This window comes from Rhinolophus hipposideros, assembly GCF_964194185.1.
Source record: "Rhinolophus hipposideros genome assembly, chromosome: 16".
Taxonomy (NCBI): Eukaryota; Metazoa; Chordata; class Mammalia; order Chiroptera; family Rhinolophidae; genus Rhinolophus; species Rhinolophus hipposideros.
In genome coordinates, this window is record NC_138062.1 from 22,518,224 (window position 1) to 22,543,371 (window position 25,148).

The 25,148-nt window shown below is 34.1% G+C and overlaps 1 protein-coding gene across 3 annotated transcripts in view; it reads right to left on the bottom strand.

The window, feature by feature from the left end:
* The window catches only part of LRBA (LPS responsive beige-like anchor protein), a 570,825-nt gene that overhangs the window by 254,035 nt on the left and 291,642 nt on the right, over positions 1–25,148 (bottom strand). For 2 of the 3 annotated variants that reach the window (XM_081075611.1, XM_081075613.1), the window contains exons 38-39: positions 10,383–10,543; positions 2,336–2,482 (exon numbers count right to left, since the gene is read on the bottom strand). In XM_081075611.1, the coding sequence (XP_080931737.1) occupies positions 2,336–2,482; positions 10,383–10,543 (308 nt within the window). The remainder of the gene's footprint in view (positions 1–2,335; positions 2,483–10,382; positions 10,544–25,148) is intronic. The other variant, XM_081075612.1, reaches the window with a different exon arrangement.

The following is a 25,148-nucleotide window of genomic DNA, read 5'->3' on the forward strand; positions in this document are numbered from 1 at the left end:
CAGAGAGACTGCAAAGCTTTGGTCTAATCTCATGGTAAGCGGGCGGCTCTGCCTAAATAAGTCCATCCACATTCCATTTAGAAAACAAGCCTCGGGCTATCAAACAACATGGAACAACAACCAGGAGCAAGGACGACTCAATAGGCTCCCAAGGCCAGAGGTTAGCTGAGAGTTTGACTGAGGCATGATTACAAAAAAGATCACTAGCTTATTAGCAAAGTGAGAAACATTACACCATATTCTCTGCTAAAGATTTTGTGCCAGGTTGACACAAAACCTGTCCCATAACAACTTTCCCCATGAAAGACTGGTAAAAATACTTATTTTCTAAGCCTGTCTTTCCACTGTTAAATATTGTTCAATGCCTTCAAATCTAATATTAGGGTAGTTCAGGGACTCTGGGAGTAAACAGCTGGAGGGTGGGTTTCCAAGTGAATGAATTTTTATTGGAATAATCAAATCTCCACAGGGCTTATCAAAGAGACAAATCAGCCTGCTACTGAAAACAATAGATTCAATACAGATAGAAGAACATAAAGTATGTTAGAGCTAAACCTAAAATAAGAACTGGAAATAACGATTTTCTTATCCATATATATATATACATATATATGTATATATATATATATATATATATATGTATATATACACATATATTTATGTAGAGCTAGATGTAGTAAGAATTTGAAATGCCATGTCAATTCCTCATTGCACAAATTCTATAGGTGAAGAAAACAGCAAGAGAAGATTGGCACTTAGAGGTCTGAATTAATATAGTGCCTATAAACACAGTACACCTATTCAGGTAATCAATTGGTGAGTAAGTGTTTCAAAATTCAGATGAATTGACATTTCCATCGATTGTGAGAAGGGTGTTGGTCCTTAATCTCACATCAATCTTAATGTGTGCCAGTAGGACAATGGAAGGGATGCTCTGTGGAGATCAGAGCAGGTTTTGCCCTCTATTCCCAATGTACAAATACATTGTGTTTGCAGATGGGCAGCAGATAGCTGCGGAACAGCCATGATTTCCCAAAGCTCATCCCTATAAATGGATGAAGTGAGCAGCTACGTGTTCTTTTGCTGTCTCCTTTGCCCTCTGTACATTAGCATGTAATCCTGAGAAGAAATAACATTTTTTCAATCACTCTCAGACATTCAATTACAGGGTAAGCAGACAGCTGCAGGATCTAGGGCAGCCTAGGTCCTAAAGAAGACCCCTGACAATTTCCACTTCATTTCTAACCCACACCACTTTATTAGTGTGGATTACTTCTTAATCCTATTGCCATTGTCAAGATTATATAATTAAACTCCCCTTTCACCTCTATTACTGTATGAATGTATTACTAGTAGCAAGAATAGAAGCAAAATAAAGGAGAAGGAAATGGATGTGAAGGAAAAGACTAGAGAACAGCACTGTCCCCTTACTCTCTACGCCCGCCCCAAATCCCTTAACACTGTGCTCCAATTAATTTTATGTTACTTTACACGAAGGTTTATGGTCATCAGAGAAGATACCATTATCTATTTTTGCTTGTCATTATCATTCATTGCATAGTAGCATAGTTTGCACATATGTCACTAAATATACTTCTAATGTCCTTTCTCTTAAAATTGTCAAAATAGAAGATTATATAATTTTCAACAAAGAAATTGGAGAACCTTCAGACTTTCTACCTTGAAGAACAGAGCCACGGGCATTAAAGAAAAAAAAAAGAAAAACAGTTAATGAATGGCTAAAATTTCAGGCTAAACGAGAGAATTTTTCCCATAAGGGAAGTAAAACTGAAAATCTGCAGAGCGCAAATCAAAATTCCTATATCAGGTAAAATATGTGAATCCTGTGTAAAGCCGTGTCATTCTTGGAATGGATTTTTTTTGAGGGAGTTAAATGTATATGCAGCATGTTCTCTAACACAGGTATATCAAAGCAAATAGCTCATCTGCTCCCAAGCTTTATTTACAAAACAATTGGCAGAATTTTACTTATAGCTCTCATTTTATAGAGATTAAGTAACTCCCATGGGATGAGTGAAGCAATTCTTTTTGCTGTTGCTGCTTTTAAACATTTTTTTTCTTTTTCAGTGAAAATTATTCAGAAAAAAAGAATAGGGTAAAGAGACTGGAAGAATAGAAAAATAAAGGAGAAACAGTGTTGAAGATTAGGTGGAAAATGTTTGAAAGAACAAAAAAAAAATTATCTAAAAAAAAAAAATTATCTAATATAATTGTGGGTGTAAACTTAGTAGTTCTAGCCGTCACAGCTGAAAAAGTAAGTAGATGCTTATTGGCCTAGAGCTAGCTGAAATAGCTGCTCAACCATTGAATTTACCAGTGAGATTCTCTAGGTCTTTCTCATCCACGGATGACAGAGTATCATCGTCGCCTTCCAGGAGGATCTCGTTTTCTGAGTTCTGATTTCCTAAAGGCTGACTCTTGATGGACTGTTTTCCTTTAGCAAGGATATCTTCATCTGCAGCTGAAATGAAAAGGAAACAAAGCTGTCCATCAGCTCTGGGAAGAGTCCTCTGGCAGAGGGGCAGGGAACTGAGGTAAGGATAGGTGGCCAAAGATGGTAAATCGTTTTTACACCGAGAGGCACCCACAGTGGGGAAAGTGAATGGGATGGCACACATGCTCCTTCTGACAAACATGATTCCCCAAACTTAGTTTAACGTTATCCTGAACAAGCACCCTAATCCCATTAAATCTGACCCTTGCACAGCTCACTGAATCATTTATTTATTTATAGTTAGGGCAGGAGAGGGTTCAAAGGCAGCACGTTTTTGGAAATTTGTCAGTAGAAAGAAAAAAATCAGAACCTAGTTTTAGAAACAATACCTACTTAACACTGAAAAATAAGAAAGACTGATTCATTCCTGGAATAAAATCGTACTGAAAAACACTTTGAAATGGTTGAGGAGTGGCTCTGAAGGAGAAGGGGTCAGAGCTAAGAGAGTAGTAGCCAATAAGGATTCAGGCCAAATACTGAAGCCATAGTTGACATTCATAAAGCACTAGGAGCTCTGAGAAGCTGCATTCTCTGCCTCTCAGCTCCATCCTCCCTCCTTCCTTCACCTTGCCCGCGTGTACATTTCACCTTACCCGCCCCCCCACGTCAGCCCTTATACAAATATCCAGGAGCAAGGTAGTGTGGAAACTAAGAGGAGGCTCAAACACTAGCTCCCTCCTCCCTGTGTTTAAACTAAAGGGCTAAGACACACCAGGGGCAAACATAACAGAAAGCCTGTGATGAGAGGCTTCTGGGCAAGGAGCCCCACTGCCTGAGCCGCAGCAGACTGCGGAGAGCAGCAGTGGCACCAGACTCTCAGGCTCTAACAAGGCAGCAGGAAAGGAAAGGATGGAGGGAAAGGGTACAGGCAACCTAGGGAGTGAAGAAGCAGCTTTGAGGAGCACCTACAACCAACCAACACCGGAACCAGAAAGAGGAGCAGAGGTGTAGCTGAAAGGAGAAAACACTGAAACTCAAAATTCTGACTTCAGAACCCCATATCCTTCCAGAATGACTCCATTGCTCTGAGCAGCGTTCTCCTTAAGAAATACATAAAAACAGACAGTAACTTCTCGATTGTGCTTTTTAAAAGCTCTCAGTGTTACGTAAGGGAAAGTTTAGCATCTTCCCCACATTCCTGGTTTCCAGCTAAGGAAATCCCAGAGGCAAAGCACCTGATCCACCGAGTAAGCAGCCATTGATATGGAAATCAGATGGGGAGGCGTTTTACTCCTCTGCAGTTTTATGCCTAGGCTTAAAGCCCCAAACCCACAGAAGATAAAGCACTCCATGGGCAGTAACATCGCTAATATATATCTAGATAATTTATGCTGGATAGTTAAACTACATGCACGTTACCTAATGAATCTTACAAATCAAAGCTTCTTTGAGTTTAATAGTATGGTTATAGATAACGTTAAAATAAAAGTTTATTTTTGTTATGTATTGTGAGTTCACCATATATATCCTTTACATACAATACGCATGGCATTACTTAAAAGAACATAGGTGCTTCCTATTAAATTAGAAAGTCATGGAAAGAAACTTTCTATATTTATCTTGAATACCCACTATGGGTAAATAAAATCTTACTTTCCTTCATATCCACATAAGTATGCTGCACACATATGAAGGTCTCCATAAATATTTGAGAAAAATTTAAAGTACTAATTCAAATGGTTTTATATTTTTATAAGCCACAAAAAAATTATACCCCAAAAAAACCCTTTTCTTTTTTTTGAAAACAGCAGTATGTTTTTATATCAGTGTTTATATTTCGAATATTTATATTTCCCTACTCTGAACTCATAAACATTGCTCTTAGCCAAAACAAGATCTGTTCCAATTTACTATCGATTTTACTAAGAAAACAAACTGGTCACTGAGAAATACAAGAAGAAATCACCATCTTCTGTATTTTCTTATAAAATAAATTATAATAAATTAACAATTGCCAGTCAGAATTTAGTACAAAAGCAGTATGTTACATTCTGATTCCCTGGACTTACAATTCCTTCTTTACAGCAGAAATAATAATAATGCTAGTATTACAGAACTTTTATCATGTGCCTGGGAGTGTTCAAAGCACTTTACATATTTAACTCACTCAATTCTCGTAAACAATGCTAATTTCTCCTTTTCAGGTGAATAAACAGGCTCAGAGAGGTTACGTAACTGGCCCAAGGCAACACAGCTAGTGAAAAGTAAAGTCAAGATTTAAATCCGGGCAGTGTGGCACCAGGATCTGGGCTTTTAACCACTATACAAATATGAATGCATGTGTAATTTACTGATTAGTTTACTAATTCCTATGTTTCTCATAGTGCATTTTAAAAGGTTAAGTCAGAATCATTAAAAAAGTACAGAATAAAAAAAATATTCATTTCCAAACCTAAATTTGATGAGCATAGGCCAAAGCACATCAGAAACAACTAAATTCAACACTTTTCTCACTGTGTTCTCTGATTATTGCCATACATGTCGTGAGGTACACAAAGCTTATATGAAAGGAAAACGGGGGTGGAACGCTGTAATTAAAATAGCTCAGTAAATAAATTCACATTCATTTAAATGACCATTAAATATAATTTCTTATCCCTTTCAACTGGAATTTTAAAATTGTTAAATATGTTCTCATCATGCTGACACATTAAAATACACTAACTTCTGAATTTAATAAAATTTTATGAAAAAATTTTAAAGTATTATAGGTCTACTGTACGCATACAAACACCCATTTTTTATTTATTTACTTATTTTTACAAGCTCAGATTCTGGAATTGTTCAACCTCAACTGAAAAACCTCTTGTCATGGAAAATATGCAGCTTACTGATATTTAGAATGGTTTTCCTGTAATTAACTCCCCCTTGAGGATTTTAAGTTAGCAGCAGTAAAATTACCAACAGTACTCTAATACACACCACATGCTCTGGTTTTCAATTCTCAATGGTCTAATAGCTTTCTGCTAAAGAACTTTTTTTTTTTTTTTCAAAATTAGAACAAAACTGTCCCAAGCATAAAATAAAAGATAATTATCATGTTTATGTGCTGGGAAAAGTATATTTTCAACTTTCGTTTGCCTTATACTCAATCAACCATTAAAACAAGTATCAACTATTTTGATAACTTCTGTGAGTATATTCTACACTACAATAAGTTTAATTGGATGAAGTCAGAACATACTTTTGGTTCAATTTTAAAGCCTGATTCAGATCTTTTCTGGTTAATAAAATCATTACCAAACATGGTAACTTAAAAATTTTCATATCACTAGTAACAGACTCCCTTCATCTAACCTCACATTTAATTCTGGGTTAATATTTAGTCCAACTTAACTAAAGTGCGACTGTTACATAAAATTAGATAAACTTGTTTAAAATGCTTTCTTTGAATCATGACTTTGGATTCAATGAAACTAAGAGCAATGAGAGGGCTCAGAGAGAAGCTGGTCCTCAAAATGTAAAGTTCAAGTTCTTGAGAGCTGTTAATGGATATGAGTTGATTGATTTATTCAACATAGGCAAGATAAGTAAAATTAAAACAAAGTAAGAACATAGAAAACTGTTCCACCTATGTAAATCCCCTTTTAAAAAGTCCACCGCATCAGTGAATTAAATCAATAGTCTGTATTACAGTAAAAGTTTACACATTAAGAATTAGCCACTTTGTTTAAATAAAAAAGATTACTACTAGAATAACAAAGTGATCTCAATGTACATAAAACATACGGGTATCCACTTAGTGTGATGTGAAGTACGGACCATAACTATTCATTCTGAACAGGACACAGAGAATGTCTTTTACACAACTCTTGTCCTAAACTAATTCCACTTTATAGTTCGTGCAGGTTCCAAAGGATTCCAAGTCAAGAAATTTTACCTAAGAAAAATTAATGAAACTACAAATGATGGTTAGGAGAACAAGCCAAGTTCATCTCTTAATGATCATGGGTTCCCTAAAAGTGTTAGAGAGAGAAACTATTATATGTTGATACTAAAAAGAAAGCAATAGTATCCAGCATTATTGAAGTTATGAGAGAATGGCATGATTTAGCATCTTCCCATGGTCTGTCATCCCTGAAAAACCAAATGAGGTACTTGCATCATTCCATATGATTAAAAGATACCTTTTAAACTATGTTAAATCCCCATTATGTTTCTATAAGCAAGCACATTGGCTACAAAATAAAAATGTCTTGAATTCAAAAGTATTCTATTGATAAACTCTTTTACTGTTTGAATTAAAACCAATCTTTCCATCATTTACAATTTTTTAATGTGGCTTTAATTTGAATATAAAATTCCTATTATATTTAACAATGAATTTAGGAAGACAGCATAGTACAATGGTAAGAAATACTGACTAGTCATGGGTTAACCTGGGCTTAATCCTATACCTACCAAGAATTACATTCGCCTTTTGTTTCCTCAATTTCCTTATCTGTAAAGAATAAAGTTAAACTAAACTTTAGCCTGAAGTTCTTTCCAGATCTAAAATGCTCTGATAATAAATAACTGACAAACTGGGCTCTGTGTATTGAGAGAATGTTATGAATCATTACAACTGATTTCTAATAAATTTTAAAACTATAAAATAGAAGAAAATGCCCTCCAGAATCAAATAACGCCCTCTGCTTGCTGCTAATTTCCATAAAGAATATTTAATCATAAGAGGAAGTATTAAGTTTTAATTTAAAAATATGACTCAGTTTCTGCAAAGTTAAAGAAATTGCCCATTACAAAATGACTTTTATAAATAACCACTTTGGAGGGTCTCTCTTTGAAAAATTACCTAAAGCCCTTTTCCCCAAGCAAGTTAATGTGAACTTGGGAAGGGCAATTAAATTGTCAGAATTAAAAAATTTGTTTTTAACTAGAAGGTAGCCAGAAGTAGAGTCATGGGGCTAGTATTGATCGCCGGAACAGAGAACATCACTCTTCAGGTATTTACTCTGCCACCTTTACACCAGAGGCTTTCCTTCAAATCAAATCAATCTATAAAAAAGATGGCTCTTACTATAAAATACATAACTAATCTCCAACGGCACTTCTATTCAGACGTTGTCTTTTGATAATGATAGTATACTTCATGATGTTTTAAGATTTCGTATTTTTTAAATGTCCTGTCTCCTTAGTTAAATCAATTATAAATAAAAGTGAGAAGTCATAAAACAGTATAAAACTGACACATTAGTTTCAACAATATCTATTTTAAATATTCAAATTTCACATTAAAGCATACTTTTTCTCCATGCTAAAATCTGTAATTTCAACTGCTTTTTGATCATATTAACTGTTTTGTTATGCATACCTGATTCTTAATGTGTTTATTACCCTATTATTAGCCTCCTATTTCATTAGCCTCCTATTATTAAGTCAGGATAAAAAAACAAAGTTTCATAATTAACACAAAATTTAAAATGAATTTCAACTATAAGATACCTTATTTTAATAAAACATTTAAAAATTAAGCTCTTTGCTTACATATTAGCATAAATTATGCTGACATCTAACAATTATATAGTACAATCTATGTGCTGAGTTCTAAAACTGTCTAATATTTCTTTATCATTTAAACTAAAAAAGTGTATAAAGTATGATTATACTTCATGTCCTTTTTCAAAATATCATATGAAATATGACATATCTCCTTAATAGGAAGACCACTGAAGCATCTCCTATACATTTAATTCATTTTTAAAAATATACATTTCAGTCTAATCATAATGTTGTTTTGTACACCGGAAACTAATAAAAGCGTAAAATATATATATATATATATATATATATATATATATATATATATATATACATTTCAGATTTAAAAACATTGTTTTTAATCTTTCAGTGTTTTAAATATTAATCATAAGATTAGTGTAAAATACTACCAAGTAGAATGAAATTACATAAATCCTTAATTTTACTTCTCTCTCAATTTAAAAGTACATAATAAAACATAGATAACTAATTGATATATTAACCTTTCAATTACTATTAGAGTAATTAAGAGTGAAATCTGTTTCTCTACAGGATTTAAAAAGTTTTAAATGACAGAAGCATTGCTGATAAATGTATTTTTTAAATTAGACTCTTAGCATTAAAAAAGTGGACATGATAATATTTTAAAACGTAAAATTCAGCAATATTAAGATTTATTCATTATGAAGAAGCCTATAACTTCCCCCAAATGGTTAAATGTACTATTTTTGATAAAAATAGATTTTAATAAGCTCTGAATTAAATCTGTACCAAAATTTTAAATTCAGTTACTGATATTTCTCTCAGGTGAAAGAAATAAGTTTGCCTATTTGCAATTTTAGAAAACAAGTCCCTCTCTCCAGCTATAAAGGGAAAAATTTTCATAAAAAACATTTTAATTGTCATTCATTGACCTCAGAACTCAGAACTCAATGTGAAATGACAGTTAAGAAGACAGAAAAATACTTATTAAATTTTAAGTGCACATGGTAACATCTGCTTGACTGAAAAGGATGAAACTGCAAAAAGGGTGATTTTTTTCAATGTAAGGGTCATTAACCAAAACAAAACACAAAAACAGGAAAGACGAAAAAAGAGTGTGTGTGTGTGTGTGTGTGTGTGTGTGTAGCTGAAATCTATAGCACCACATAAAAAGTACATGAACTCTAAAAGCAAAAGTGGCCTAATTAATGCTACATCTCATTTCTCCTTCTCCACCGCCTGCAGTTGAAGATGTAGGGCTCTGAGACTATTATTGCTTTTGGATCACTTTGTTATTGACTATTCTCTGTATGATCATTTATTTTAAAGGACTGATGTCACATTTGGTGTTATATCTGATGACATATTGTGGACATTTTCTTCCAGAAATGGCTCTTTAAGGCTGAGTGCAAGAGGTTAAGCTGCCTAACTGGGGCCAAACCTAAGATCACAGACTTTTAATCTAAAATCTTAATATTCTCATTGAATGCAATGTAACATTTATTCTGTATACTACATACTATCATTTAACTGTAAGTTGCTAAATGATAAACTAACACCCTATAAAAAGGGGAATTAAAACTTCTACTGAAAAATAATCCATTTATATTTTATAAAATGAAAATAATTTTAATGTGGATAGGGCATTAAATGTATGCCGTCTTAATGTATCCTAATTGGCTTTCAAACATTATAATATTTAAAAAATATAAAAATTATAAAAAATATTAAGTGAAACCCTATGATCAAAGAGAGTAAATTATCAAATCCAAAGGACTTGATTTTCAGTTTTTCTAATTTGCTCATCAGGCTACCTAAACTGAATCATAGTGACATGCGTTACATCAAAAAGGGAAAAAATGTTTTGCTAAGCTCTGATAACAAGATGATGCAGAACAGGAACATTTGAAAATAATGTCTATTCTCTTTTTCCAAAATCCATCTATCACAGCCATCTACAAATCAAGGCTCAGAAAGTATCGAAGCACTTGGACATTTATTACCATCTCTCCCACTTCATAATCTCAAGCTAAAATACCATGGTTGAGCGAAAACCATATACACACAACAGAACATGGAAACCTATTTGGTTTGTAAATGCTGTCTTTCTGATATTCATGGATTTAAGGCAAGCGTCCTGGATTAATTTACTCAAAGCTGAATGTGTCACTTAAAAGGAGAAATATTTTATCCTCCTACTCTGAAACAAAGGGTGTATGTTAGGTAAGTTCTGCATGTGTAACATAATAAATAAATACTCTTGACACCATAATTTAATAGGACCCTACACTAAGTATAAAAAATTTAACTTCTCTTTCTGGGGTGAATAACTCTGAAATGTGGCAGTGGACCATTTTACAGTGCCTTGGAATGATGAAGCGATGCTCTTCATTACCAAGTACTGTACCTGCTGCTCCTGGCAAGGAGTGGTTTGCACACTGACCGTGTTCCACGGCTGTTTTTAGGGTCGCTTCAGGATGTGTGGATCCTAGAGGGTTACGCACAAATCGTCGCCGGCGCCGCAAGTCATCTTCCCAGTAGTCAAGGCGCCAGAACTCACGAGGACGACTACAATGAAACAGAGAAGCCACATATGTTAGCAATTATCAAACAGCGTGGTAGCACCGAATTTCTGCATAAAGCTCCCCTTGTTTGCTCTTGACTTTTTTTTCCCTCCCCTTCCTCTTAATTCTCCCTCCACCTCACACTCCCCTTTCTGCAATCTTTAACTGAGGTATGTCCTTGAAAATAACAATATCACCTTCCAGTCTAAGGAACTCCTTTTTCTTTTTCTTGGAAGGTGAAATGAGCACTAAATACATCATTTTGAAATGAATTGCTGACAGTGTGATCAGTTTCCCCACACTCTAGTGGCATGTGCTCTGATTTCAGCCTCATTTCAGCCTCAGCAGGGCACCTTTCTCTGTGGCTGCATTTATAAACCAGAATAGGGAAAAGGCTATTATAAATATGGTATAGCATTACCTATATTAATCAAAGTCTGTCCCCCTTCATTTTTCTTCCTAATTTGTGCCTTTTTGCACAAGGTCAGTAAATCATACCGTGAATTCTTGGTCCAGAAAGTGTTAACTTTAATGAATATCTCAGTTACATGGTTATGTATGTGATAATAAAATATTACTCTGTTTAGATGTGCAGGAATTTAATTAAAATAATCTCTTAAAATATTCATTACATTTAGCCCCTGAGGCTTAGAACAACACAAGAAAATGCATTTCTTTTCCATTTACTGTTTTTAAATAAACCATTCCTATAGAGTGAAATAGCAATCTATTTTCAAGCAAATCAGATTGGATTTCTGTTTTATGTAGTCTGTTTTTATATTTAATTAAAAACTACATGCTATATGATGTGCAATAATTGCTATATCAAAAGCATACTTTTGGAAATGTTTTTTTTTTTAAGGGTTCACGCAATTCAAGTTCTACTATATTTTCCCCAATTATGTAGATCTTTTATTTGGCAATATATAAATGTCAATTTTCTCTCCTGTTAACTAATCATGATCTAACATGCTGGAAAGTATTTTATAAAGAAAATACTAACATTAAGTTTTTTTCAGTTACAGTAAGGAAAAATAATTTTCTGCAGAATATATTTATTCACTAAAGATACACAACATGAAAACCTATAGGTTTTGATAATAAAAATTTAAAAATTCATAATCAAAACTTATGCAAGGAATGACTAACACAAGATAAAATCTCACTTGTATTTCATGAGCTAATAAAATTGTACCTGTCAGCTTTGACAAATTAGTAGTCTTGACCAACTGACAGTCCCAAAATACCCTCATAAAAGTTACCCCTATTTTCGTGTTTTAAAGATGCTACTTTTAAAATTTTAAGATTTATAAATACCGATTACAATTTATCACATTAATAAAAGCATAGGCAATAGCATATTATTAAAAGAAACAAAAATTTTTAACCATAGGAATCCATGCTCTTTTCTGAGAAAGCTGGACAGACAATAAGAACATCAGAGATTTCCTTTGATGATTTTGATGAAGCAAAGAGGAGCTATAACGTCATCAAAATGGAACACAAAAAAGTGTAACAATTGCAGTGCTCAAAAAGATAAAAACACTCTTATTCTTCTTTGTTATTTTTCTGTCTACAGTTTACATGAAAACTAGTAGTATGATATTATTTAAAGAAAAAAACCTACAGAATGTACATATAAGCAAAAAACAACAGTTGTTTGAACTCAATTAATAAAATAAAATTCTCTGTAGATTGAGAGGGGGAAAAGCGGTACACAGATGGCTATGTGTATGGCTTTGATAGTCGTGGAGCTTGGATAGGCACTTCATCATTCTGCCTACCTACATTTATCTGCTAAAATTATTATCAAATATCAGCCAGGATGCAGTCGTGAATCAAGAGCTGCTCCTCGTCTTCAGGGGAATGATACAATGAGGGTCTATTCATCAGTGCAGCAATCGGCACAAGTAATTAGTTCCCTAGACTGAGATCTCCTACGAAGCCTATTTCAGTCAGCACCACAAACATATGACCATGTAAAGCTAATGAAAGCTGCTAAAATTTGTTAACCTTTTCTGCCATCAATCCTTCTAATAGTCTATGCTTCAGTATTATGCAAAGGTGGTAAATTATTAATTTGTCATTCATCCATCCTTCTGAATTTTGAGTCGAATTAAACGATGTCATTCTTCTTGATAATAATTAAAATTATAAGAGATATTAAGCTGCTATTATAAAATTATTACTAAATTAGGTAACAATAGATTGTAGTATAATGCACAAGAGTGAAGTCAAATACAATGGCTACTAAAGCACGTTCACAATTATTTTTGTCATATGGTAGAAAAATCAGAGGAAATATAAAATCATTCACAAATTATCAAGTAATTCAAAGACAGTATCTATATAAGAATAATAACCAAAATTAAGAGTAAGTAGAACAAAAATATTTATTTTTGTGCTCTTTGTCACTAACAAAATATGGTCACAATGGTGATATTTGGCTGAAACAGAAGAACCAATACATCAGGAACTGGGAACTTGTTCACATAGTAGAAAAAAATTTAAGGTGAGTTTCACTTACACTAACTATATACTTGTCTTCAAATGTAAACATTCTACTAAAAATTAAAAAAATACTTAGATACAATCCAAATAGAATGAAGAACTTTATTGTCAGCATGACAATCTTTACATTAAGCTATATCTTATACTACCTTCTTAGACAAGTAGTCTACCGCCTGTTACAGCAATTTTATCTGAAGACAAAGCAAAAATCACTTATTTGAGAGCACAGATCTAGAATGAATTACAGAAATCACCTAGAGACCAACGATTTCAATACATTTTTTGAGTGTCTGTCCATATAAAAGCTCCAGGTGATACAGGGTACAAACCCTCAAGGAACTTAGTCACAGTGGAATAGCTATTAGCCTCATCTGGAAAAAAAATAGCATTTATCATCCGATTTCTGATGGTGAGAGTAATACATGTTCTTTAGAAAAAAGTCGTACTCATTTTTTCAGATGAGGGTAATTACTAGCAGGTTTAAAGTCATTTATACAGGAACAAAACTGGGTCAAAAATTCCAATGTTTTGTCTTCCCCAACCCTACTCCCTCCAACAAAATGCATTCTCAGTATAAAGCTCTATCACCCAAAAAAAAAAAAAAAAAAAGGCACAATTTGTCATTTTAGAACAGTATTGGAAAAGGGAATGTATAGCTTTCAATTATCAACTTACTGGAAGTTTCGATCATTCACATAAAGATTTCACTCTCATTTAAGAAATATTGCCACTCCCTCCTGAAAAGCCCCTTCAAGGGAAAATAGGATTTAAAAAGTTGGCAAATTTTCAGGCACACTGATGCAACTTTCTCCCCATGTTGATCCAACTTTCTTCCCATAAGGTTATAAATTAACTAAGTTATTATATATTTTTGGAGTTATCACCATGGTATGACTAGAAAAATTAAAGACTTCAAGAATTCAGAAACAGACTGTTGATCAAATACAAGCATGGATAAGATGAGAAATCACTTATTCTGAGACCTTACAAATAGGTATATGTCTAGAACATTATATACCTATACTTCTACATATCTGCATCTACCCAAAATATTCTACTACTATTACATGATGCAACATTCACAAATGTCATTTTTATCAATTTCCACTAATAATTAAAACTAAGATCACACACACAAAAAAAGTACTCAAATTAAGGATGTGAGCCTAGGCTCTATAAGATCTGGATATAAAGCCTTCTCCATAAAAGGTGTTGTAGTTAGGTCCCCTATCAGGTCACAAATTCCAAGTACTAAAATCTTTGACTAATAAAAATACAAGTGTCTTTGAAAAGTTGTGGATGATCCTGAAATTAATGTTCTAACTTTCCTTTCTAATGATTTCTTCCCAATTCTTTTGTCTAATGTCAAAATGTGAGACTAAAATCACAATGCAGGTTTAATTGTCTTTTTCTAAGTCACCTAATTATCTTTCTACTTTTTACGAAACCTTCCCATTTATGTGTTTACATACACTCACCTTTAATGTGTCACTACAATTTATATATAAAATATAAAACAATGCCATTTTAATATACAGAATATGTAGTTTCTATTTGACAAGAACAGAATCAAATAGATTTTTGAAATAAATCTTAGAAGAAAATATAACTCAAGCATCAAGAGATAGGCTGTTTATTCCTTTGTCAAGGCTCGCTGTGGTTAGTGAGTTGATCAGGTAAAACATGTAAGAATGAGCCAAATGAGAATCAGCTGGAAAAGGTAGACATATTGAAACAGAGAATCAGTAACTAAGGTACGATCCACATTCTTCCTCTAATAGTTGAATGGCTCAACTATACATAATCTATTATTTTCAACATGTAAATTACAAGACTTTAAAACTAAGTTCAGTTTTCCTCTGAGAAAGTATGGTAAGCTAATTGGCCAATTAACAATGTATAAATGGATGAATAGTGAAATTGAATCCTAAAATATTTTCAAGTAACAGTGATTCACTCTATCTTGAGCCAGATGCTAGGGATATAAGGATTAAGATATTGTCCCTGCCCTCCTGGAGAAGACAAATGTGAAAATAAATAATAAAAATTCAAAAAAAAATGTGTGATAGAGCAGAGCTCTGTTAAGTAGCTATTAAACTGCACAACTCCAGGGAGCACTGTTCACATCAAAATTTGTATGAGTGGCACTCCTGGAGTTGTGCATTGCTTGTTTTGCATTGCTATATGAACAACATATGAGAACAATAGGGTGGTATGAGAACACCCTATCTTTTTCCCCTCTCCATACAAATGCTCAGGATCCTCTCTTTCTCTCCAAGAGTTGAATGTAATCTTGGATAGGAACCAGAACAAGGCCCTTCACATGCAATCAGTAGCAGTCATACAGTATTTATTTCCCTGCTGTAGGAAAAGGTGTTCAGGCCACGAATAGGTATGGTTGTCAAAAAAAAAGACACCAAAATTCAATATGCAGAATAAAACAACCAACAAAAGACTAAATTTTTTTCACTAAAGTCATTAAGTTTATATTGCTTTAATTAAAGATTATTTTCTTGATATTGTTCAATTAAAGTAGAATAATGTTAATTACTGAAACCTAGTGTTCCAATTATTCTACAATCAAAATATACTGACATTATTCAGATCAGTCAAATATGTGCATAACTTTCATCTCACTGGTTTTAGTGTCATTTTAAAGTAATTTGGATCAATATCAATAAACAAGTAATAATGTAATTATATTAGAAAAATTTCCCATTTTACATCTTGCCTACTTTCTTGTGACAGGACCCAATAAATCTTTATAACCTAAAAAGTCAGTAATAAATTCTTCTGACGAAAATTTTTAAATCCTAGAAAATTTTCGTACTTCATATTTGTTCTTAAATTTATATATTACCTGGTTTTCTAACTCCAGTATCTGGCTGGCTCCTTTTTCCATATTTTTAGATTAAAAATTCATGCTACACATTAGCTACAGCTTAAATAAATGGTCACCTCTAGAAAGAAGTAAACATTTTCAGTGCACTGTCAGCTAGAAGATAAAAGTGCTTAAGTTCTAGAAGGGTTTCGCTTTCTGCATAAATCTTGGTGAAATAATGTTCAGGTACTATAGGGTATCGTACAATATAAAAAAATGCTTTCTCTCACAAACTGAAATCTACAGTGCCTTCATGCAGATAGATAGAAAAAATATTAACTCAAACCCATGTTTACCAAGTACCAACTATAAATCAAACGCACGTGATCTATGCACTGCGCTGTCTTAATGAAAACAAGAAGAAAAAAAACAACCTTCAATTGTAGGAATTCCAGCAGAGGAAGCATCTTCTAAAGCAGCATTCTTTCTTTATTGACCTAACATAGGAACTTTATATTACATTGAGTCACTAGGGCATCATATACATTATTTAATTATGTAAAGTTACATTTTATGTAGTTGTGAATTTTTTCATGGCATTGTTCAGCGTATATTTCTTTATTTTATTTTTGAAACATGTAGATATCCATATTCAATTAGGTATTAGTTTAGGTCTTTTTAAAAATTTAATTTTGCAATAAAGTCAATTATTCAATAAATATACCCAAGCTTTTCCTAGATGCTGTTAGCCTGTTAACCATTTCTTTATTCACTCAGCATTTCTACCAGTAAGCATAGTCATGAGAAAAATTAAAATCTAGTGTTAATTATACTACCAGTTAAAACTCTAACAAAAGACAACTGAATAAAAAATTAAAATAAATTATGTTGTTGGATAGTAGAAGCCCTAAAACTCAGCTCAGTACCACACTACTAAGACAAATCGGATCTATTTTCTCCAAAAATCTAATTTAAAAAATTCACCAAACATTAGTTGAGTGCCAACTGTGTACCAGATCTTGATACATACAAATGAATTGTGCTGGGCTCAGCCTAGAATTTTTTTAGATTATAATCAGGATAAGGAAATTATTAAATGTCAAAAATAATATAACTTTAAAATAATAGCACTAATTACATCAGACTACTCTGTGCTAGACATCATGCTCTTTTACATACATTATCACCAAGACTCACACCTACCATGCCATGATTAAATCCTGTTATTTTCATTTTAAAGATGAAGAAATGAAGTCTTAACCATCAGTAGTAAATAATAAGTCTACGGACTTCAAAGCCAATGAGCTGTTCACATGACATTTCCTCTAGAAACTCTTGTTGGATCCTATTATAACTATGATCAAAGCACCAATTAACCCTGCCTGGAAGGATAGAGGATTTCATTAAGGTTTCAGTGAGGACCTATTTTGTAAGTTCCATGAGGACAAGGATTTGTTTGTGTCTAACTCACTGACCAAGCACAGTAACTGGAACAAACCTGGCACCTTAATAAATAATCAATTAAAGAATGAACAAAATGACTTTTTAAAAGAAACTTAAATGATAAAGAGGAATTTGCTAAGCAAAAGGGAAAAGACATTACAAGTAGGGGGAAAAAGCATGAACAAATGCATAGAGACATAAAAAGGCAATTGTATCTAAGGAAGTTTGGGTAAGAAAGATCATTTTAAAGCAGTCTTACAGTAGCCAAAGCTAAGGTAAGAAACATAGGTTTGGAACCAAGACTTCAAATGGGCTTGTATACTGAAGTCGCAACCTTTATATCCTATCGTCAACAAAGACAATCCTTCTTACTAATACAGGATTAATAGGATCAGCCTTGGATGTTACCTGACAGCAATAGAAACAAGGCAGAGGGTTTGGAGCCTAGAGGCTACGATTTGAGAGACATATTTGAAGTGGAATAGATAAGACTTGCTGAGACATTCAGTAAGGGAGGTGAGGAAAAGGAGATAATGAGAATAAAACTGATGTTTGTGACAAAGGGGCAGTGAGGGGATAAAGACACTAATTAACTGAAATGATGCAGGTTAAGCACGTGTGATTTGGAGGGAAAATCATGTCCTGAATACCTAATAACGTACAGGCAGGTGTGTCTCCTAAGTAAGCAATATAACTTGAGAACTCGAAAAAGCAGCCTGGCTAGATATATAAAATTGGGAGATTTATCAGCCTTGGGAGTCAGTGAATTCAGATGTTCATCTAACAAAACCTACTGAGGGTTATTATAAGCTAGGTAGTATGCTAGATCCAGAGAAAACCATATTGACAGGATTGGCAAAAAGTGTAAATGAAAACTCAGAAATTCCAACATTTAAAATTTTGCAAAAGAAAAAAGGATGGATGAAATGACTAAAGAAGAAAGCAATTGCTTCTTACAATCAGTAAAGTAAAGGGAGAACCGAAATAGAATGGTGCCAAAAAGGACAAAGCAGCAAAGACTCTTCAAAGCAGTGAGTGGGCAGTAGTATTTAAGTCTTCATAAAAATGTTAGGAGGACAAAAAATGAAGAGAAGCTTTTGTTTTGTGTTTTAAACAGTCATATGACATATAATTTATATACCATAAAGTTCACCTGTTTAAAATACATTGGTTTTTAGTACACTTACCAAGTTGTGCAACCATTACCATAATCTAATTTTAGAATGTTTATTTCCCCCAAAAGGAATCCCATACCCATTACCAGTTATTACTTCATTCTCCCTACCTTGGGAATGGACATATAGAGGATTTCACGATATGTAGGGCAAAAAACAGATGAATGTGCTTACACTGGCTTGGAGCTTCTGAAGTTTGCACCAATTTTAAAATAAGTCAAATTGGAAGTGATTGGTAAAAAGCAGTTGCATTAGTATTGGAAATTTCTGGAGAGTCTACAGGGTATGAAAATGCATGATTTTTTTAAAACATTTCCAATACCTTTAATATATCAAAGAACTGAGTCTAATTTACCTTTTAAGGGAGACTCTGTAAAATCAAATTTATAACTAATGCACACTACAAGATATATAAAAAAGCTAAAAGTTTGGGGATAATATCTATCAAAAATGAGTAGCCTTTAAAATTTCTGAACATGATATGAAAATATTTCGGTTACATTTATTTTAATGTATTTAAAATTAATCACCATAGCTCTATGAAATGCTAGATCTACGACATTTACATAAATCACTTATAATCTTTGGGATTTCACTGTCTTATATAAAATAATTGTAAATGGTTCAGCCTACATGACAGAGCTGTTGTGAGGAATAAAAATAAAGTATGTAAAATTACTTAAACAACAGTAAAACACTATGAAATGTAAGACTTTTTTTGCAGTTAATAATGAATTTAAGTGTTTGGATACTTTTATACCATTTACTTTGTTAAATCTTGCATTTAAAGTCATAAGTGACTTAGAATGTGATTTAAAAACAAAACAAGGGATGAGCCCTCCCCAGGTGCTATATCTGAGTCTCCATCAACCTGGCTAACAACTTTCGCCCAGCCCTGGTGATTTCCTGAAATCCTGCCCCACCACATTTGCAGGTCCATTCAAGCCTCCAGTGGCTTTTCCACACAAACAGTGTGTCTTCGCTTATGCTACAAACTGTCCCAAAATCTCTCACAGGTTCACAAAACCCAAAAACAACCTGCAGCTGGCCTCAGAATGCCTCTTGCTAAGCAACCCAAACCCTTGCATTGGAAGTAGACAACCTTGGTACCAGGCTTGGCTTCACCGAGATACCTCCTAGTCCAGTGTGGGTGGCAGCCACCTGTAGATTGCTTTGTGGCTCATTCCAGATGGCTCCAGGCAGGGCACAGGCTACTGCTGAATTTGGCCTGCAGCAGGCCTCTCCCAGGAGTCACAGGGAGGGAGGAGCAGCATGCCCAGTGGCCAGTTTCTGACAAAGCCAGAGAATCAACCAGCTGCCTCAGCAGATAACACACACATAAGGCAGACTGAGCAGGCACCAGAGCCCTGCTAAAGCAAATCCTGTTCCGTAGGGTCAGCCCCTGTGCAACAGCTCTTCCACTATAGAAATGGCCAGTCCTCACAACTAATCAGCCCAAGGGTCAATCCCTCTCATCGACATATAAACAGCAATGAAGCCTCAACTACAACAGAAAGGCACACACAACTCACACAATGGACACAGCAGGAGCACCTTGCTCAGGTAATCAACGAGACTGTGCCACTGGGTATCACAAGACATATAATACCTAAGGCCACTATAGTAAGACTAGGAAGACAAAGCAACCCTACCTTATTCATAGAAACAAACACAGGGAGGCAGCCAAAATGAGGAGACAAAGAAACATGACCCAAATGAAGGAACAGGACAAAGATCCAGAAAAAGAACTAAACAAAGTGGAGGAAAGCCATCTACCAGATGCAGAGTTCAAAACACTGGTTATAAGGATGTTCAGTGATCCCAGTGAGAACTTTAACAGAGAGACAGGAAACAAAAATAGAGATAGAAAACATAAAAAAGAAACAGTCAGAAACAAAGAATACAATAACTGAAATGAAGAATACATTACAAGGAATCAACAGATTCCATGAAGCAGAGGATCAAATCAATGATTTGGAAGATAAGGTAGCAGAAAACACCCAATCAGAACAGCAAAAAGAAAAAAGAATCCAAAAAAAAAAAAAGAGAGAATAGTTTAAGAGGCCTCTGGGACAACCTCGAGCATACAAACATTTACATCATAGGGGTACCAGAAGGAGAAGAGAGAAAGCAAGGAATTAAAAACCTACTTGAAGAAATAATAACAGAAAACTTCCCTAACCTGGTGAAGGAAACAGACATACAAGCCCAGGAAGTGAAGAGGGTCTCACACAAGATGGACCCAAGAAGGTCAACACCAAGACACATAATTAAAATGCTAAGGGTTAAAGACAAAGAGAAATCTTAAAAGCAGCGAGAGAAAAGCAGTTAGTTACTTACAAGGGAACTCCAATAAGGCTGTCAGCTGATTTCTCAACAGAAACTTTGTAGGCCAAAAGGTACTGGCATGAAATATTCAAAGTGCTGAAAAGCAAGGACTCAGAGCCAAGATTACTCTACCCAGCAAAACTATCATTTAGAATAGGATAAAGAGCTTCCCAGACAAGAAAAAGCTAAAGAAGTTCATCACCACCAAACCAGTATCACAAGAAATGTTAGAGGAACGTCTTTCAGAAGAAACATAAATACAATTAAATTAAAATTAAAAATATGAATAATAAAATGGCAATAACTATATATCTATCAGCAATTACTTTAAGTGTAAAGGTATTAAATGCTCCAATTAAAAGACAGGGTGAATGAATGGACCCTTACATATGCTACCAACAAAAGACACACTTCACATGGATGAACCTCAGAAACAGTAAGGTCAGTCACAGAAGCGGGATACAAACGATGACAATGTTGCATGATTCCATTTACAGGAAATGTCCAGAATAGACCAGTCTATAGAGACAGAAAGTAGATTAGTGGCTGTATAGGACTGGGGGAGAAGGGAGGGAAAAAGGAGTGATTAAAAATGGACATGAGGTTTCTTGTTGGGGTGACAGAAATATTCCAAAAATTGGATTGTGGATATGGTTGCACAACGCTGTAAATATACTAAAAGCCACTGAATTTTACACTGAAAATGGAAAAACTTTATGATATGTAAATTATATCTCAATAAAGGTGTTTAAAACAATAATAAAAAAAAGACACACTTCAGATCAAAAGACACACTGAAAGTAAAGACATGGAAAAAGATTTTCCATGAAAATGGAAACAAACAAAAAGCTAGTACAGCAATACTTATAGCAGACAAAATGGACTTTAAAACAAAGGCTATATGTAACAAGAGTCAAAAAGGACCCAGTCATCCCACTTCTGGGTATTTCTCCAAAGAAACCTGAAATACAACTTCGAAGGGACATGTGCACCCCTATGTTCATTGCAGTATCATTTACAATCGCCAAGATGTGGATGCAGCCTGGTGTCTGCCAACAGGTAAATGGATAAAGAGGTGGCATATATATCCAATGGAATATTACTCAGCCATAGAAAAATGAAATCTTGCCATCTACTTCAACATTGATGGACTTCAAAGGTATTATGCTTAGTAGAGTAAGTCAGACAGAGAAAGACAAATGCCATATGATTTCACTTATATGTGGGATCCAAAGAACAAAATAAATGAACAAAGAAATCAGAAACACACTCATAGATACAAAGAACATTTTCAGCATTACCAGATAGAAGAGGGGTTGTGGAATGGGTAAAAAGGGGGAAGGGTTAAGAAGTACAAATTGGTAGTTACAAAATAATCGTGGGGATGTCAAGTACAGCATAAAGAATATAGTCAACAATATTGTAATAACTATGTATGGTATCAGATGGGTACTAGAATTAAAGGATTACCTCGTAAATTATAAGTGACTAATCATTTTGTTGTACCCCTGAATTTTTTATTGTATGTCAACTAATTGAAAATTTTTGTAAAAGTATTTTTAAAAAGAAAAACAAATCCCAATTAAAATGCCATTTAGTAGATTACGAAGTACAAACTGACAGTTACAAAATAGTCACAGGGATGTAAAAGTACGGCATAGGGAATGTAGTCAATAATACTGAAATAAGTATATATATTATCAGGTGAGGATTAGATTTATCAGCAGGGATCACTTTGTAAGTTCTATAAACGTCTAACCATTATGCAGTATACCTGAAACTAATATAATATTCAATGTCAACTGTAATTGAAAACTAAAATAAGTTTAAATAAAATAAAATGTCCTTTAACAGCCCCTGGCAATGATTAGTTTATTTTCTTTCTCTAAAGATTTACCAATTCTGGACATTTTATACAAATGGAATCATACAATATGTAGAATTTTATGACTTGCTTCTTTCACTTAGAATAATGTTTTTGAGGTTCATCCACGTTGTAGCACGTTTCAGCACTTCATTCCTTTTTATTGCTGAGTAATAGTTCATTATATGAACACAATGTATTCTGTTTACCCATTCATCATCTGATAAACATTTGAACTGTTTCTATTTGGTGGTATCTTTGGGTTATATAATTAGAAACTTGAAGTATTCACAATTTCCCTAATTACGCCTTAAGAATTACAATTTTGTTCAGGTTTCACTTCTTAAATGATCAATGATTTATGGAAAGCCAATGTCAAGCCAACTATGATAATCCTGTCATTCTTATCAGTGATTGGTTCCAGAATCTAGTTAAACCAATCATTGCATAAATTGTACCTGGCAATCACTTTCGCCAATCTGAAATGCAAAACTTTTATTCAGTGGTTGGGACAGTAGTTCTTCCTGTCTTCTGATGGACTGGAACGAGGAAACATTAGACTCAGTTACTCACAGCTATAACACAACTCTGAGGAAGCCAGACTGGGGGAAAAGTTTACATATCCAGGGACAGAAAACTGAAAGAACTGCAGAAAAACAGAGTTGCCCCCAAGGCTTTTCACACCTGCACTTCTTATTATGAAAGATAATACACTTCTGCACAATTTAATGAAGTGAACAATTTCATTTTAGTTAGAGCCAGGTTTTCTGTTACTTGCCTTTGAAACCATCTGAGAGATAAAATGATTACTGCTGATGCCATTAGCAACTTGATTACAGTTGCGAAAAACTGGACAGTAATGAACTGATGCTTTGGTGGAGATAGTTCTCATTGACTTCAAAAAATTCCTTTGACAATGCAAGAAATGAAGGAAATACATTGGTAGTTTAAAGAGGGTAAAGAACAGACTTAGGCATATTATATAAAGATGGTAAAGCGTAAGTCCAAAAAAACAGAAGTGACTGAAGATGGCAAAAAGAAGGAGGGTAGCAGCAGGATTTTAGAAAGACAGATGAGATTTAACTCTGTGAGAGGATGGTCTAATTCCCTTGCAAGTAAACAAAACTCACATCCTTCTCTGAGACAAGATGGAAGGATGGAAAGCTCTGCATTTTAATAAATGGGTTTAGGGTTCGAAGAAAAACTGAAGGCCTGATTATTTCTACTTTCTCTATTAAATAGCAGGGTTTTGACTGAAGAATAGAAGGAGAAAATTTAGAAGAGTTGCCTTGGGAAATATAAAATAAAGCTGACTAAAGGAAAGCTTAAGGATGACTAAGTACTTATGAAAGTCTAGCTGAGTTTGGAAACCACTGGAAACTTAACTTAGAGTGGCACAAATATGTACAACTCTGACTGTGTGTGTCCCCCCCAGCAACCTATGAACAAGAGTAAAAAGAGCAGTAGGCTAAATACACTCAAGATTTACAACTAGTCTGGCTGGGAGGCCAAAATAAGGAAGATTAGGGAAAAGGAGTAGGCTGGTGAAAATGTCTGGGATGGGTAAGGATGATAGACCCACGATCTTTCTAGACCTAAATAAAATAAATAAAGATGGACTTTATTAGAGATTGATTCATCGGGAAACCAAATTTACCATTTCCCAACTCACTTATAATGATGATAATTTTGTTTCCCAAAGAATTAGTCAATGTATCTCTTTATTCAATATATATAGTCACTTTATTTAATGTTGTTGAGTATCCCACTTGTACTAAAACATGCCTAGAATGAAAGAATGGAGGACTGTACTGTATTTAAAGACTGTCTCCAGTCTTCAAGCTACAGGGTCCCTGTAGTAAATAGTCACAGGGCTGGACAACGTGCATGTAGAGAATGATCTGAAGCCTCAGGAAGACAGAATCTCATTCTTCTGAGAAATATATTACATTATGCTCCTGGAAATGGGATGGGAACTAAAATGTACTGATTGCCCATAACTTATCAGGCAGTCCGTTAAGTGTTTTACATGTGACCTCATCAAATTCTCAAAACAACCCTATAAATTAGGAATATAATCTCAATTTAACAGGTGAAGAACTGGGGCTCAGAAGTCAAGTTATTTAATCACTAAGAAACAGAGCCAGACCTCACACCTGTGACTTTGCATTACCAAAAGACTGTGGAAATGCTCCTTTTGCTAAAATGTTCATATTAGGCTCATTAATATATTTATTAAGACAGTGTACTGTATAAATTTTAACAAGTCTTTTAGAAAGTGGCAGATTTGAATAGGACTAAACATTTTTTTTGTAAATTATATGCACAACGATTAGCACATAGTTCAATAAAGAACAATTACAAAACACATACTTTTTCTAGCATTATTATCACCTCAAACTGAACCCGTAAGGCCATTAGACTGCAGGGAGGAGGGTGCAGGGAAAAAGTTCTGATCTTTTTAACA